Source organism: Triticum aestivum, chromosome 1B (genome assembly GCF_018294505.1).
Source record: "Triticum aestivum cultivar Chinese Spring chromosome 1B, IWGSC CS RefSeq v2.1, whole genome shotgun sequence".
NCBI classification, from domain to species: Eukaryota; Viridiplantae; Streptophyta; class Magnoliopsida; order Poales; family Poaceae; genus Triticum; species Triticum aestivum.
Genome location: NC_057795.1, coordinates 149,434,297 through 149,447,788, shown reverse-complemented (window position 1 = coordinate 149,447,788; position 13,492 = coordinate 149,434,297). Strand labels below are relative to the sequence as shown.

Genomic DNA, 13,492 nt, shown 5'->3' with positions numbered 1-13,492 from the left:
ATCCACTACGTGCCTCAGCACTCATTGGACTACACACATCAAAATGTATTACTTCCAACAAGTTGCTTTCTTGTTCCATTTTACTGAAAACGAGGCTTTCAGTCATCTTGCCCATGTGGAATGATTTGCATGTCTCAAGTGATTCAAAATCAAGTGAGTCCAAATGGTCCATTTGCATGGAGTTTCTTCATGAATATACACCAATAGACATGGTTCGCATGTCTCAAACTTTTCCAAAAACGAGTGAGTCCAAAGATCCATCAACATGGAGCTTCTTCATGCGTTTTATACCAATATGACTTACATGGCAGTGCCACAAGTAGGTGGTACTATCATTACTATCTTATATCTTTTGGCATGAGCATGTGTATCACTACGATCGAGATTCAATAAACCATTCATTTTAGGTGCAAGACCTTTGAAGGTATTATTCAAATAAACAGAGTAACTATTATTCTCCTTAAATGAATAACCGTACTGTGATAGACATAATCCAATCATGTCTATGCTCAACGCAAACACCAAATAACAATTATTTAGGTTTAATACCAATCTCGATGGTAGAGGGAGCGTGCGATGCTTGATCATATCAACCTTGGAAACACTTCCAACACATATCGTCAGCTCACCTTTAGCTAGTCTCTGTTTATTCCGTAGCTTTTACTTCAAGTTACTAACACTTAGCAACCGAACCGGTATCTAATACCCTGGTGCTACTAGGAGTACTAGTAAAGTACACATTAACTTAATGTATATCCAATATACTTCTATCGACCTTGCCAGCCTTCTCATCTACCAAGTATCTAGGGTAATTCTGCTCCAGTGGTTGTTCCCCTTATTACAGAAGCACTTAGTCTCGGGTTTGGGTTCAACCTTGGGTTTCTTCATTAGAGCAACAGCTGATTTGCTGTTTCATGAAGTATCCCTTCTTGCCCTTGCCCTTCTTGAAACTAGTGGTTTCACCAACCATCAACAATTGATGCTCCTTCTTGATTCCTACTTTCGCGGTGTCAAACATCGCGAATATCTCAAGGATCATCATATCTATTCTTGATTTGTTATAGTTCATCACGAAGCTCTAGCAGCTTGGTGGCAATGACTTTGGAGAAACATCACTATCTCATCTGGAAGATCAACTCCCACTCGATTCAAGTGATTGTTGCATTCAGACAATCTGAGCACAAGCTCAATGATTGAGCTTTTCTCCCTTAGTCTGCAGGCTAAGAAAATTGTTGGAGGTCTTATACCTCTTGACGTGGGCACGAGCCTGAAATCCCAATTTCAGTCCTCGAAACATCTCATATGTTCCGCGATGTTTTGAAAATGTATTTGGTGCCTCATCTCTAAACCGTTTAAATGAACTATCACGTAGTTATCAAAATGTGTATGTCCGATGTTCGCAACATCCATAGACGACGTTTGGGGTTCTACACACTGAGCAGTGCATTAAGGACATAAGCTTTCTACTGATTGCATAATCGCTAATGTCAACCTTCAACTATGTTTTCTCTAGGAACATATCTAAAACAGTAGAACTATAGCGCGAGCTATGACATAATTTGCAAAGGGCTTTTGACTGTGTTCAGGATAATTAAGTTCATCTAATGAACTCCCACTCAGATAGACATCCCTCTAGTCATCTAAGTGATTACATGATCCGAGTCAACTAGGCCGTGTCCGATCATCATGTGAGACGGACTAGTCATCATCGGTGAACATCTTCATGTTGATCGTATCCACCATACGACTCATGCTTGACCTTTTGGTCTCTTGTGTTCCGAGGCCATGTCTGTACATGCTAGGCTCGTCAAGTCAACCTAAGTGTTTCGCATGTGTAAATCTGGCTTACACCCGTTGTATGTGAACGTTAGAATCTATCACACCCGATCATCACGTGGTGCTTCGAAACGACGAACTTTTGCAACGATGCATAGTTAGGGGGAACACTTTCTTGAAATTTTAATGAGGGATCATCTTATTTACTACCGTCGTTCTAAGCAAATAAGATGCATAAACATGATAAACATCACATGCAATCAAATAGTGACATGATATGGCCAATATCTTTTTGCTCTTTTTGATCTCCATCTTCGGGGCTCCATGATCATCATCGTCACCGGCATGACACCATGATCTCCATCATCGTATCTCCATGAAGTTGTCTCACCAACTTATTACTTCTACTACTATGGCTACCGGTTAGCAATAAAGTAAAGTAATTACATGGCGTTTGTTCAATGACACGCAGGTCATACAATAAATTAAGACAACTCCTATGGCTCCTGCCGATTGTCATACTCATCGACATGCAAGTCGTGATTCCTATTAAAAGAACATGATCAATCTCATACATCACATATCATTCATCACATTCTTCTTGACCATATCACATCACATAGCATACCCTGCAAAAACAAGTTAGACGTCCTCTAATTGTTGTTTGCATGTTTTACGTGGCTGCTATGGGTTTCTAGCAAGAACGTTTCTTACCTACGCAAAATCACAACGTGATATGCCAATTGCTATTTACCCTTCATAAGGACCCTTTTCATCGAATCCGTTTCGACTAAAGTGGGAGAGACTGGCACCCGCTAGCCACCTTATGCACCAAGTGCATGTCAGTCGGTGGAACCTGTCTCACGTAAGTGTACGTGTAAGGCCAGTCCGGGCCGCTTCATCCCACAATACCGTCGAAACAAGATTGGACTAGTAACGGTAAGCATATTGAACAAAATCAACGCCCACAACTACTTTGTGTTCTACTCGTGCAAAGAATCTACGCAATAGACCTAGCTCATGATGCCACTGTTGGGGAACGTAGCAGAAATTCAAAATTTTCCTACGAGTCACCAAGATCTATCTATGGAGAGACCAGCAACGAGGGGAAGGAGAGTGCATCTACATACCCTTGTAGATCGCTAAGCGGAAGCGTTCAAGAGAACGGGGTTGAAGGAGTCGTACTCGTCGTGATCCAAATCATCGGAGATCCTAGTGCCGAACGGACGGCACCTCCGCGTTCAACACACGTACAGCCCGGTGACGTCTTTCATGCCTTAATCCAGCAAGGAGAGAGGGAGAGGTTGAGGAAGACTCCATCCAGCAGCAGCACAACAGCGTGGTGGTGGTGGAGGAGCGTGGTGATCCAGCAGGGCTTTGCCAAGCACTGCGAGATATGAGGAGAAAGAGAGGTAGGTCTGAGCCAACAAGAGAAGAACTTCGTGTGTTGGGCTGCTCCTTTGCCTCCACTATATATAGGGGGAGAGGGGGGGCTGCGCCCCAACCTAGGTTTCCACCCCTAGGGGCGGCGGCCAGCCCTAGATCCCATCTAGGGTAGTGGCCAAAGGGGGGAGAGGGGGAAACTTGCCCCCCAAGCAAGGTGGGGCGCCCCCTCCCCGAACCCTAGGCGCCTTGGGCCCTTGTGGGGGCGCACCAGCCCACCTGGGGCTGGTCCCCTCCCACACTTGGCCGATGCAGCCCTCCGGGGATGGTGGCCCCACTTGGTGGACCCCCGGGACCCTTCCGGTGGTCCCGGTACGTTACCGATAAGACCCGAAACTTTTCTGGTGACCAAAACAGGACTTACCATATATAAATCTTTACCTCCGGACCATTCCGGAACTCCTCGTGATGTCCGGGATCTCATCCGGGACTCCGAACAACATTCGGTAACCACATACAAACTTCCTTTATAACCCTAGCGTCATCGAACCTTAAGTGTGTAGACCCTACGGGTTCGGGAACCATGCAGACATGACTGAGACGTTCTCCGGTCAATAACCAACAGCGGGATCTGGATACCCATGTTCGCTCCCACATGTTCCACGATGATCTCATCGGATGAACCACGATGTCAAGGACTCAATCGATCCCATATACAATTCCCTTTGTCTAGCGGTATTGTACTTGCCCGAGATTCGATCGTCGGTATCCCGATACCTTGTTCAATCTCGTTACCGGCAAGTCTCTTTACTCTTTCCGTAACACATCATCCCGTGATCAACCCCTTGGTCACATTGTGCACATTATGATGATGTCCTACCGAGTGGGCCCAGAGATACCTCTCCGTCACACGGAGTGACAAATCCCAGTCTCGATTCGTGCCAACCCAACAGACACTTTCGGAGATACCCGTAGTGCACCTTTATAGCCACCCAGTTACATTGTGACGTTTGGTACACCCAAAGCATTCCTACGGTATCCGGGAGTTGCACAATCTCATGGTCTAAGGAAATGATACTTGACATTAGAAAAGCTTTAGCATACGAACTACACGATCTTTGTGCTAGGCTTAGGATTGGGTCTTGTCCATCACATCATTCTCCTAATAATGTGATCCCGTTATCAACGACATCCAATGTCCATGGTCAGGAAATCGTAACCATCTATTGATCAACGAGCTAGTCAACTAGAGGCTTACTAGGGACATGGTGTTGTCTATGTACCCACACATGTATCTGAGTTTCCTATCAATACAATTATAGCATGGATAATAAACCATTATCATGAACAAGGAAATATAATAATAACTTATTTATTATTGCCTCTAGGGCATATTTCCAACACTAGGTACCTGCAAGGATGAAGATCACGGACAAGACAAGAGTCATCTACGAGACAATTTTATTTCACACATACAAGATGTTAATTCAAAGTCGTTCCATTGATCCTACAAATACATAGGATTGCAAGGCCCATGCCTCGAGCCATACCTTACCGAACTACTCACACATGAAGATGAGATCGCATGAAGAAAACATTGAAGAACACATTTTGAAGATTGTTTGATTGCAAATATGTCTTACAGTGGCTGCCTTGCGTGATGCATGATTACAAGTATGAGCTGGAGGGAGTTGGACTATGGTGGTGATGGCGGCTATGATGGAAATGGCGGCGACTAGGGTTGATGAGAGGGGATGAAGATGGTTCTGTTCTGACTTCGCTCGACGATGTTCAGTTGACATTTTGGCGTGGTCCCCTTTATAAAGTTGTTCAGATGGACGAGACGCCTTGGAATTCACGCCATACGACCGCTCATACGAGCGCTTGCGGGTGTATGAAACGTCGTCTTTTGTGTTGTCTTTGTTGGTGCGCCTCCTTATGATTTCTTCTATCTCCATTTCCACTCCTTTCCATGTTCACACGTGATTTTTTTTCCTTTTTAGCCCATTTTCTGTGGAAACACATAAAAGAGAGGATTTATGGAATCATTTACATTCATCAGTCATTAGTAGCAATATCAGAGTGGATATCTTGGTTTTAATGAAATATCTTGGTTTAAACGAAGGATGAATGAGTGTAAAAATATCACTCATCGCCAGTTCCATCGCCGTCGGAGCCGACCACACACCCCCACCGTTGTAGCTCCTCCACGCCGCCGCTCACAGCTCGTGCCTCCGCCGCCAGGTGGTGCCGCCATGCCCCGCCTATGTCGCGATGCAGCCCGGCCCAGAAGGCCCGCGTTCCATGTTTGTCTCTGGTTTGTGAGAGAAAGCGTGTCCAGACCGCCTTGAGGCGTATATTTTTATTCATCCTTTTAAAATAATAAAAGTGCATATAATATGAAACATGTTGAGGAATTTATAAAATTGTCCACGAGTTAAAGATGTCTTCCCTTCATTTGGAATTAGTTGTCGCTCGTTGTGTTGAAGTGTTTTTTTAAATATCAACGGATTAAAAATGCTTATGATTTTCAGAAAATTATCATGATTTAGCAAAATCTTCAGTATTTTTTATAAACTTCAAAAAATCGAAAAATAAAAAGATAAAACGAAATTTAAAAAACCTTTAAAGCTAGAACAAATGTATCGTACAGAAAAAAATAGAAGATAATAAAAAATAAAAAAACTGCTGAAAACTGATAAAAAAACAATGTGGAAAACTGGCAGAGAAAAGGCGACCGCGGTACGAAAAAAAACCGAGATAATTGGGCACGCCATGTGGGTCGAATAAAAATTTAGCCACTGTATTTTTTACCGGGAAGCCCTCAAAGAACGGTTCTGTGCTTAAGGGTTTTGCTGCGAGGGGCGGCGGCCACGAGCGCAGGCGACGAACGAGTGGCGGCGACGACGATACACGACGTACAGCGGAGGTCCGAGGTGCGGCCTCTGGCACCTCAGCACCGATTGCCACCGCCAGCAGGCCAATCGCCGCCACCTCCGGCAGCTAGCAAGCCAGCCAGTGAGTGCCCTTGGTCGGTTCGTTGAACAGAAGGATTCGCTAGCTTGTACTCAATTCTTCAAGCAAACCGGAGGTCTGGACACTAGCTTGTACTCCCTCTGTAAACTAATATAAGAGCGTTTAGAATATTATTTTAATATTCTAAATACTCTTATATTAGTTTATGGAGGGAGTACTCAATTCGCTAGCTTGAACAGAAGCATACTCCTTTACTGTTTGCTTGAATCCCTCTGTTCAAGCAACTCAATTCTGTGGAGTATTTTCTTTTTTATGTTTGCTTGAACATTCTTCAGTGAGCAAGCGGGCTAAGACGGTAGTGTTAGACTAATTCCTTGTATAGCATGTATGTACATCTGTGTATACCCTAGATTGTAGGATCTACAACGGCACGCCCTGGCCTGCGTGCCGACTCTCATGGGCTCTCCCTTGTATATGTTGTAACCCGTAACCGATGCTAATCAGTCAATCAATAGAGAGTTAATCACTCCAACTTGGTATCAGACACCAGGCGCACCCATGGCCGGCCCTCCACCCTTCACCTCTGCCGGCGGCTCCTCCAGCTCCGCCACCTCCCCGGGCTCCCTCTCCTCCTCCTCCATGGTGCCCGCCGCCGACTCCTCCGCGGCCACCTCTCCCGTTACCTCCCCGGCGTTCTCCTTCGGCACCACTCCGTCCCTCTTCAGCGGCTCCTCTGCCGCCCCTAGTACTCAATTTGCGCCGTTGTTCACCGCCGGCACCACTCCCTCGCCCATTCCTCCGACCTCCGCCCCTAGCCCCTCCATCTTCCACGACCACATCACTAACCACATCAAGTTTCTCCTCAACCCAGCCGATCACAACTATCACAAGTGGAAAACCTTCTTCCTCATGGTGCTTCTCCGCTACGGCGCCACCTACCTCATCGAGCACCCTCCTCCACCCAACGCCACCTCCCAATATCTCGAGCTGGATGCACACGTTGTGCTGTGGATCTATGCCACCCTCTCCGACACCATGTGCGACCACGTCGTTGGTGCCACGACCACCTTCGCTCTCTGGCACAAAATCAAGGACTATTTCCTCGCCAACCGCACCGCCCGCTACATGATCCTCAACCGCCAATACCGCAACCTCAAGCAGGGCGATCTATCGGTCTCGGAATATGCGCGCCGCATGAAGCAGCTCACCGACGGCCTCGCCGACATTGACCACGCGGTCACCGAGGTGGATCTCACCACGCAGTTCCTCCATGGCCTCGACAAGCGCCTCGAAACCATTCGGGTCGTTCTCGGCAATCAGACCCTCCCCTTCAACACCGTCCTCTCCAGGGTGGTCTTGGCCGAGGAGTCTCGGGCGCAGCGCGCGGCCGAGGAGAGCGCCTCCGCCTTCGCTCTCCCCGGCTCTGGCACCTCCGGCAGTAACCCCGGCGCGGTGGTCGCGCCGCTGGTGATCATGGCGGTGACCGTTCCTCCGACCGCGTCTCCGATCGGCCCCAGGGGCCGCCTCATCCGCCGCCCCAGCCCTCTGGTCGTGGTCGTGGTGACCGCGGCAGTGATGGTGGTGACCGCGGCCGTGGACGTGGCCGCGGCCGTGGACGCGGACGCAACGACAGCGGGGGCCGTGGCCAGCAGCACCCACACTTCTCTCCGTTCACGGGCTATTTTGCCCCCTACGGGATGGCGCTCCCGTCCCCCCGCTCCGGCTGGATCCCACCCAACGCCGCCGGCGTCCTCGGCCCTCGACCTGGCTCTCATGTCCAGGCGTACCACGCCTACACTCCGCCTCCGCCGGCCAATCCGTACTACCCGCCACCGCCTCCATCGTGGGATCACATTGCCATGCTCAACGCCGCCTACAGCAACGGCGGCTATCCTTCCATGCCGGCGCCTGAATGGTTCCTTGACAGTGGCGCCTCTTCTCACGTGACAGGCAATCTAGGTACCTTGACCAAACCCAGTTCTTCATTAAAGCATATACCATCTAGCATTCTTGTTGGCAATGGGCAACGTCTTCCCATCACCGCATCTGGATCGACTACTCTTTCCCCCCATGATTTCCGTCTTACTGATATTCTTGTTTCTCCTCATGTCATCACTAGTCTTATCTCTGTTCGTCGTTTTACTAAAGATAATTCATGTTCGATTGAATTTTACCCCTGTGGTTTTCTTGTGAAGGATCTTCGCACTCGGAAAGTGCTCATGATCTCCGTTAGTAACGGCGATCTCTACCCCTTCGTTGGCACCACTCCATCTCCGGCGTCTGCTCTCCTCACCGTCTCCACTTCAGATTTGTGGCATCGTCGGCTCGGCCATCCAAGCGCGCATACGCTCGCTTCATTAGGGCGTGATTTTCTTTCTCATTGTAATAAGGCAGCTCACTCTCCATGTACTGCTTGCCAACTAGGGCGCCAGCCACGTATTTCTTTTCCTTCTTCCCTTAGTAAAACCTATGCTCCCTTTGAGTTGATTCATTGTGATCTATGGACCTCTCCCATTGTAAGATTTTCTGGTTATCAATATTATTTAATTGTTTTGGATGATTATACACATTACTCCTGGTCCTTTCCACTTCGCAACAAATCCGACACATCCTCCACCCTCCAACGTTTCTTCTCGTTCGTGTATACTCAATTTCACGTTATCATCAAAGCCATGCAATGCGACAACGGCGGCGAGTTCATCAACACCACTCTTCGTCACTTCTTCTCCTCCAACGGCATCGCCTATCATTTTCCCTGCCCCCATACCTCTCCTCAAAACGGCAAGGCCGAACGGCTCATACGCACCACCAACGATATTGTCCGTACCCTTCTCCAACAAGCCGCTCTTCCCCCTCCGTTTTGGGTCGAAGCATTACACACCGCCACATATCTCCTAAACCGGCGTCCCTCCCGTGCCATTCATCCCAACACACCACATTTTCTCTTATATGGCACTCATCCCACCTACGATCACTTACGTGTTTTCGGTTGTCTTTGCTTCCCCAACGTCTCCGCCACAATGCCTCACAAGCTTGCGCCTCGCTCCACTCGCTGTGTGTTCATTGGTTATCCCCTCGAGCACAAGGGGTATCGGTGTTTTGACCTTGCGACTTGCCGTGTCATCGTATCACGCCATGTTATTTTTGATGAGTCCACTTTTCCCTACACACCACCCACACCACGGCCACCCACCCTCACGTCCACATTCGATCCCATGCAGCCGATCCTTCCTACCTCCGTTTCATCGGATCGCCCGCCTCCACCGGATCTCTTGGATCGCTCGCCCCGCCCGTCGCTATCGCCTCCGTCCGGGCCCCACCTCCCCACTACGCCAACCGATTCCACGCGTCCCTCCCGCAATGGCTCGCCCATCATCAGCTCCGCATCCCCCTCGACTGTCGTGCCCGCTTCCACTGGCTCCACCCAATCCAGTTCGCCCCCACGCCCAGCGCCAACAACCTCGGACCCACCTGCCGCTGCCTCCACCTCGCAATCCGTTCCTGTCGGTTCTGCCTCCCCCACAGCAAGGTCCACCGAATCTACCTCGCCATCCGCGCCATCCACTCCCAGCACGCCACGTCTACCTCGCCATGCACTCCCGATTGAGCCCCCACGTAACTCCCATAAAATGACCACTCGTGCCAAACGCGGCTACTGCATGCCTCGCCGTTTATTTCTCGCCACCGCTCCATCTCCTATCTCCCCTATTCCGGCCACCTACAAATCCGCCCTCAAGGACCCTAATTGGCAACAAGCGATGCGTGATGAATATCTTGCTTTAATGACTAACTCCACTTGGTCCTTGGTGCCTAAGCCTGCAGGTGTGAACGTGGTGACGGGCAAATGGATTTTTCGCCATAAGTTCAATGCGGATGGCTCTCTTGCTCGATACAAGGCGCGGTATGTGGTCCGTGGCTTCACTCAACAAGAAGGTGTCGACTATGATGAGACATTCAGCCCTGTGGTCAAGCCATCTACGATCCGTGTTGTTCTCAGTCTTGCCACATCTCACTCATGGCCCATCCACCAACTTGATGTGAAGAATGCATTTCTCCACGGTGAGCTCAATGAAACTGTGTACTGTGCTCAGCCTGCTGGCTTTGTTGACCCAGTCCGTCCAGATCATGTATGCTTGCTCCACAAGTCTCTCTACGGCCTTAAACAGGCCCCCCGCCAGTGGTTTCTCCGGTTCAAGCAGTATTTGCTCTCCCTCTGCTTCTCTGCCTCCCGGAGTGACTCTTCCCTCTACATTCTCTATCGAGGTACATCCATTGCCTATCTCCTTGTGTACGTTGACGATATTATCCTTACCGCCAACTCCACTCACACACTCAACACCATCATAGCTTCCCTTAAGTCCGAATTCTCCATGAGTGACTTGGGTGACCTTCATCATTTCTTGGGTATCAATGTCACCCCCACCGCATCAGGTCTCTTTCTTTGCCAACAACAATGCGCTCTGGAGATTCTTGACCGCGCTAAGATGCTCAATTGCAAGCCCGTTCCAACACCTATTGACACTAGCTCCAAACTCTCCTCCACCGCCGGCACTCTTCTCTCTAGTCCCACTCAATACCGGAGTCTAGCTGGTGCACTTCAGTACCTCACCCTCACACGGCCTGACATCTCCTACGCCGTTCAGCAGGTGTGCTTGTTCATGCATGCCCCCCGAGACAGCCACATGCAGCTGATCAAGCGCATACTTCGGTACTTAAGAGGTACCTCTCACTACGGGCTTCAGTTCTACCGCTCCACCTCTCGTGATCTTGTGGCTTACACCGACGCCGATTGGGCTGGCTGCCCGGATACCCGCAAGTCCACGTCGGGATTTTGTGTTTTCCTCGGCTCGAATTTGGTGTCTTGGTCTTCTAAACGACAACCAACTGTGAGCCGTTCGAGCGCCGAAGCTGAATACCGCGGAGTTGCCAATTGTGTTGCTGAGTCCTGCTGGCTACGGCAACTTCTGCATGAGCTCAAGTGTCCTCCGCGGCGTGCCACTGTGGTATATTGCGACAACGTCAGTGCTTCATACCTCGCCAGCAATCCTGTTCAACATCAGCGCACGAAGCACATTGAGATAGACTTGCACTTCGTCCGTGATCGTGTCGCTCTTGGTGAAGCTCGCGTGTTGCATGTCCCGTCCAGTTCTCAGTTTGCCGACCTCTTCACTAAGGGGCTGCCATCTCAGGTGTACTATGAATTCAGATCCAGCCTGAACGCTCATCCAAATGGAGTTCCGGCTGAGGGGGGGTGTTAGACTAATTCCTTGTATAGCATGTATGTACACCTGTGTATACCCTAGATTGTAGGATCTACAACAGCACGCCCTGGCCTGCGTGCCGACTCTCATGGGCTCTCCCTTGTATATGTTGTAACCCGTAACCGATGCTAATCAGTCAATCAATAGAGAGTTAATCACTCCAACTGGCAGAGCCGGAGTCGAGCACCACCATTGTGGGCTCTTCCGTCTTCCACTTCAAACTGGACTACGAGCAAGTCAGGCAGCTTCCCACCGGCAAGTCCGTCTTCTCCGATGCCGTCTCCGCCGGGGGACACCTCTGGAGGATTGAGTGCTTGCCGCGTGGGGTGAACGAGGCCGACAGGGAGTATGTTTCTATCTTCCTCGAGCACATGAGCAAATCCAAAAGTGTTGGGGCATTCTTCGAGGTCTTGTTGATGGGCAGGGACGGCAAACCATGCCTGTCGCATATACGTAGGGCATTTGAAACCTTTGAGATCACGGAAGACGGCGACACCTTTGGATGGCATCAGTTCAGGAAGGGGACTGTTGTGGAGAAAGACTACTTGACAGGGAGACACGTCACATTTGTGTGCGCGATCATGGTCGTCGATGACAGTCCTATTCTCGTCCCATCTTCAGACATCGGGACCCATCTTGGCCGTCTGCTAGATCGTGCTCACGGGACAGACGTGTCATTCGTCGTCGACGATGTGACATTCCGTGCACACCCAGCGGTGCTTGCTGCCCGCTCGCCGGTGTTTAGAGCAGAGCTCTTCGGTTCCATGTCTGAGGCTACAATGCCATCCATCACGCTGCACGACATCAAACCTGCAACGTTCAAAGTTATGCTTCGGTTTATTTACACGGATGAATTGCCCGAAGAAGACGAGCTTGAGGACTCTTCTGCCCAGATGTTTCAAGATCTACTCGCTGCGGCCGATCGGTATGCACTGGATCGACTGAAGATTATTTGTGCTCAGAAGCTGTGGCAGAAAGTGTCTGTTGACACAGTTGCAACTATCTTGGCTTGGGCTGAAAACTACAACTGTCAGGAGTTGAAGAACAAGTGCATTGACTTCTTTGTGGTGGAGGAAAATTTCAGGAAGGCCATGTTCACTGATGGTTATGGGTTGTTGCTTTTGAAATTCCCAGCTATTATTGATGAGCTAAGGAAGAGAGTTTAGGACATAACATAGTGAGATCGTCTCAATGTGTATAGTTCAGGTGTTCAAGCAGAGCTGGGATCCTGAGATTGCAGAATCTTCTTCGTAGCAGTATTGGGCTTAATTGCTACTGAGCACTGATAGAGATAAATGAGGTGAGGTGGAGGATGTTATCAGATAACTGAGATGCAAAGTTGCCAAATGAGCAGCTCGTTTATGTTTTTACTTATCTGTTCTTTTTGCCATGTCGTGTCCTGAAGCTACTTTTGCTACTCTAGTGCGGAACTATCTAGCGGCAAACTTCTGGAGGATTAGTGTTTGCGTAGTTCAGTGTGAATTTCCGTTCCTTGGTCCATCTGATTTAACTGGAAGAAATCAAACAAGGAATATTCAAAACCAAAAACATGGAAATATGGTTGTGCTAGTACTATCTCTGTACACTAATATAAGACGCTTTTGCACTTCAATTTACACTGCAAAAACATCTTACATTAGTTTACAGAGAGAGAGTACTAGCTAGAATGGAGGCCTGGCTCTAAATAAATTTTCTAATGAATGGAGGTCCTTGTTAGAGAGAAGGAAAAAGCATCATACGAATCGTTCATTATCCTTGCATACAACAAATCATTTATTAGTATAAGAGAAAGGCATATTTCGTTCTTCTAAAAGTGAAACAGTTTGACCCCTACGTATTCACCTGCTTGATTACAGGATTGAAATTGTTGTCCGTGGAATTCGGCTTGGGTGGCAGAATTCCTACGGCAGACTAATCAGAGCGAGTGTCACCTGCTTGACATGCAAGCCCACGGCAGAATTTTCAGAGAATGGCTAATAAGCCGAGAAATATGCATAAACAGTTCATCTGCCATAGCTCAAAAGCTGCAAAGATGATCAAAATCATTTTCTCATACTAATCAGCCAGGAAATATGCTAAACAATTTACCACATGGC

At 48.8% G+C, this 13,492-nt stretch overlaps 1 protein-coding gene across 1 annotated transcript; it reads left to right on the top strand.

Annotated features, from left to right (window-relative positions):
* Nucleotides 1–11,557: 11,557 nt before the first annotated feature.
* LOC123077864 (BTB/POZ and MATH domain-containing protein 1-like) lies at nucleotides 11,558–12,562 on the top strand (the record flags this gene model as incomplete). Its single annotated transcript, XM_044500200.1, has 1 exon — nucleotides 11,558–12,562. A coding segment is annotated over one exon (1,005 nt), but the record flags the coding sequence as incomplete, so codon positions are not given.
* Between the last annotated feature and the right edge of the window lie 930 nt (nucleotides 12,563–13,492).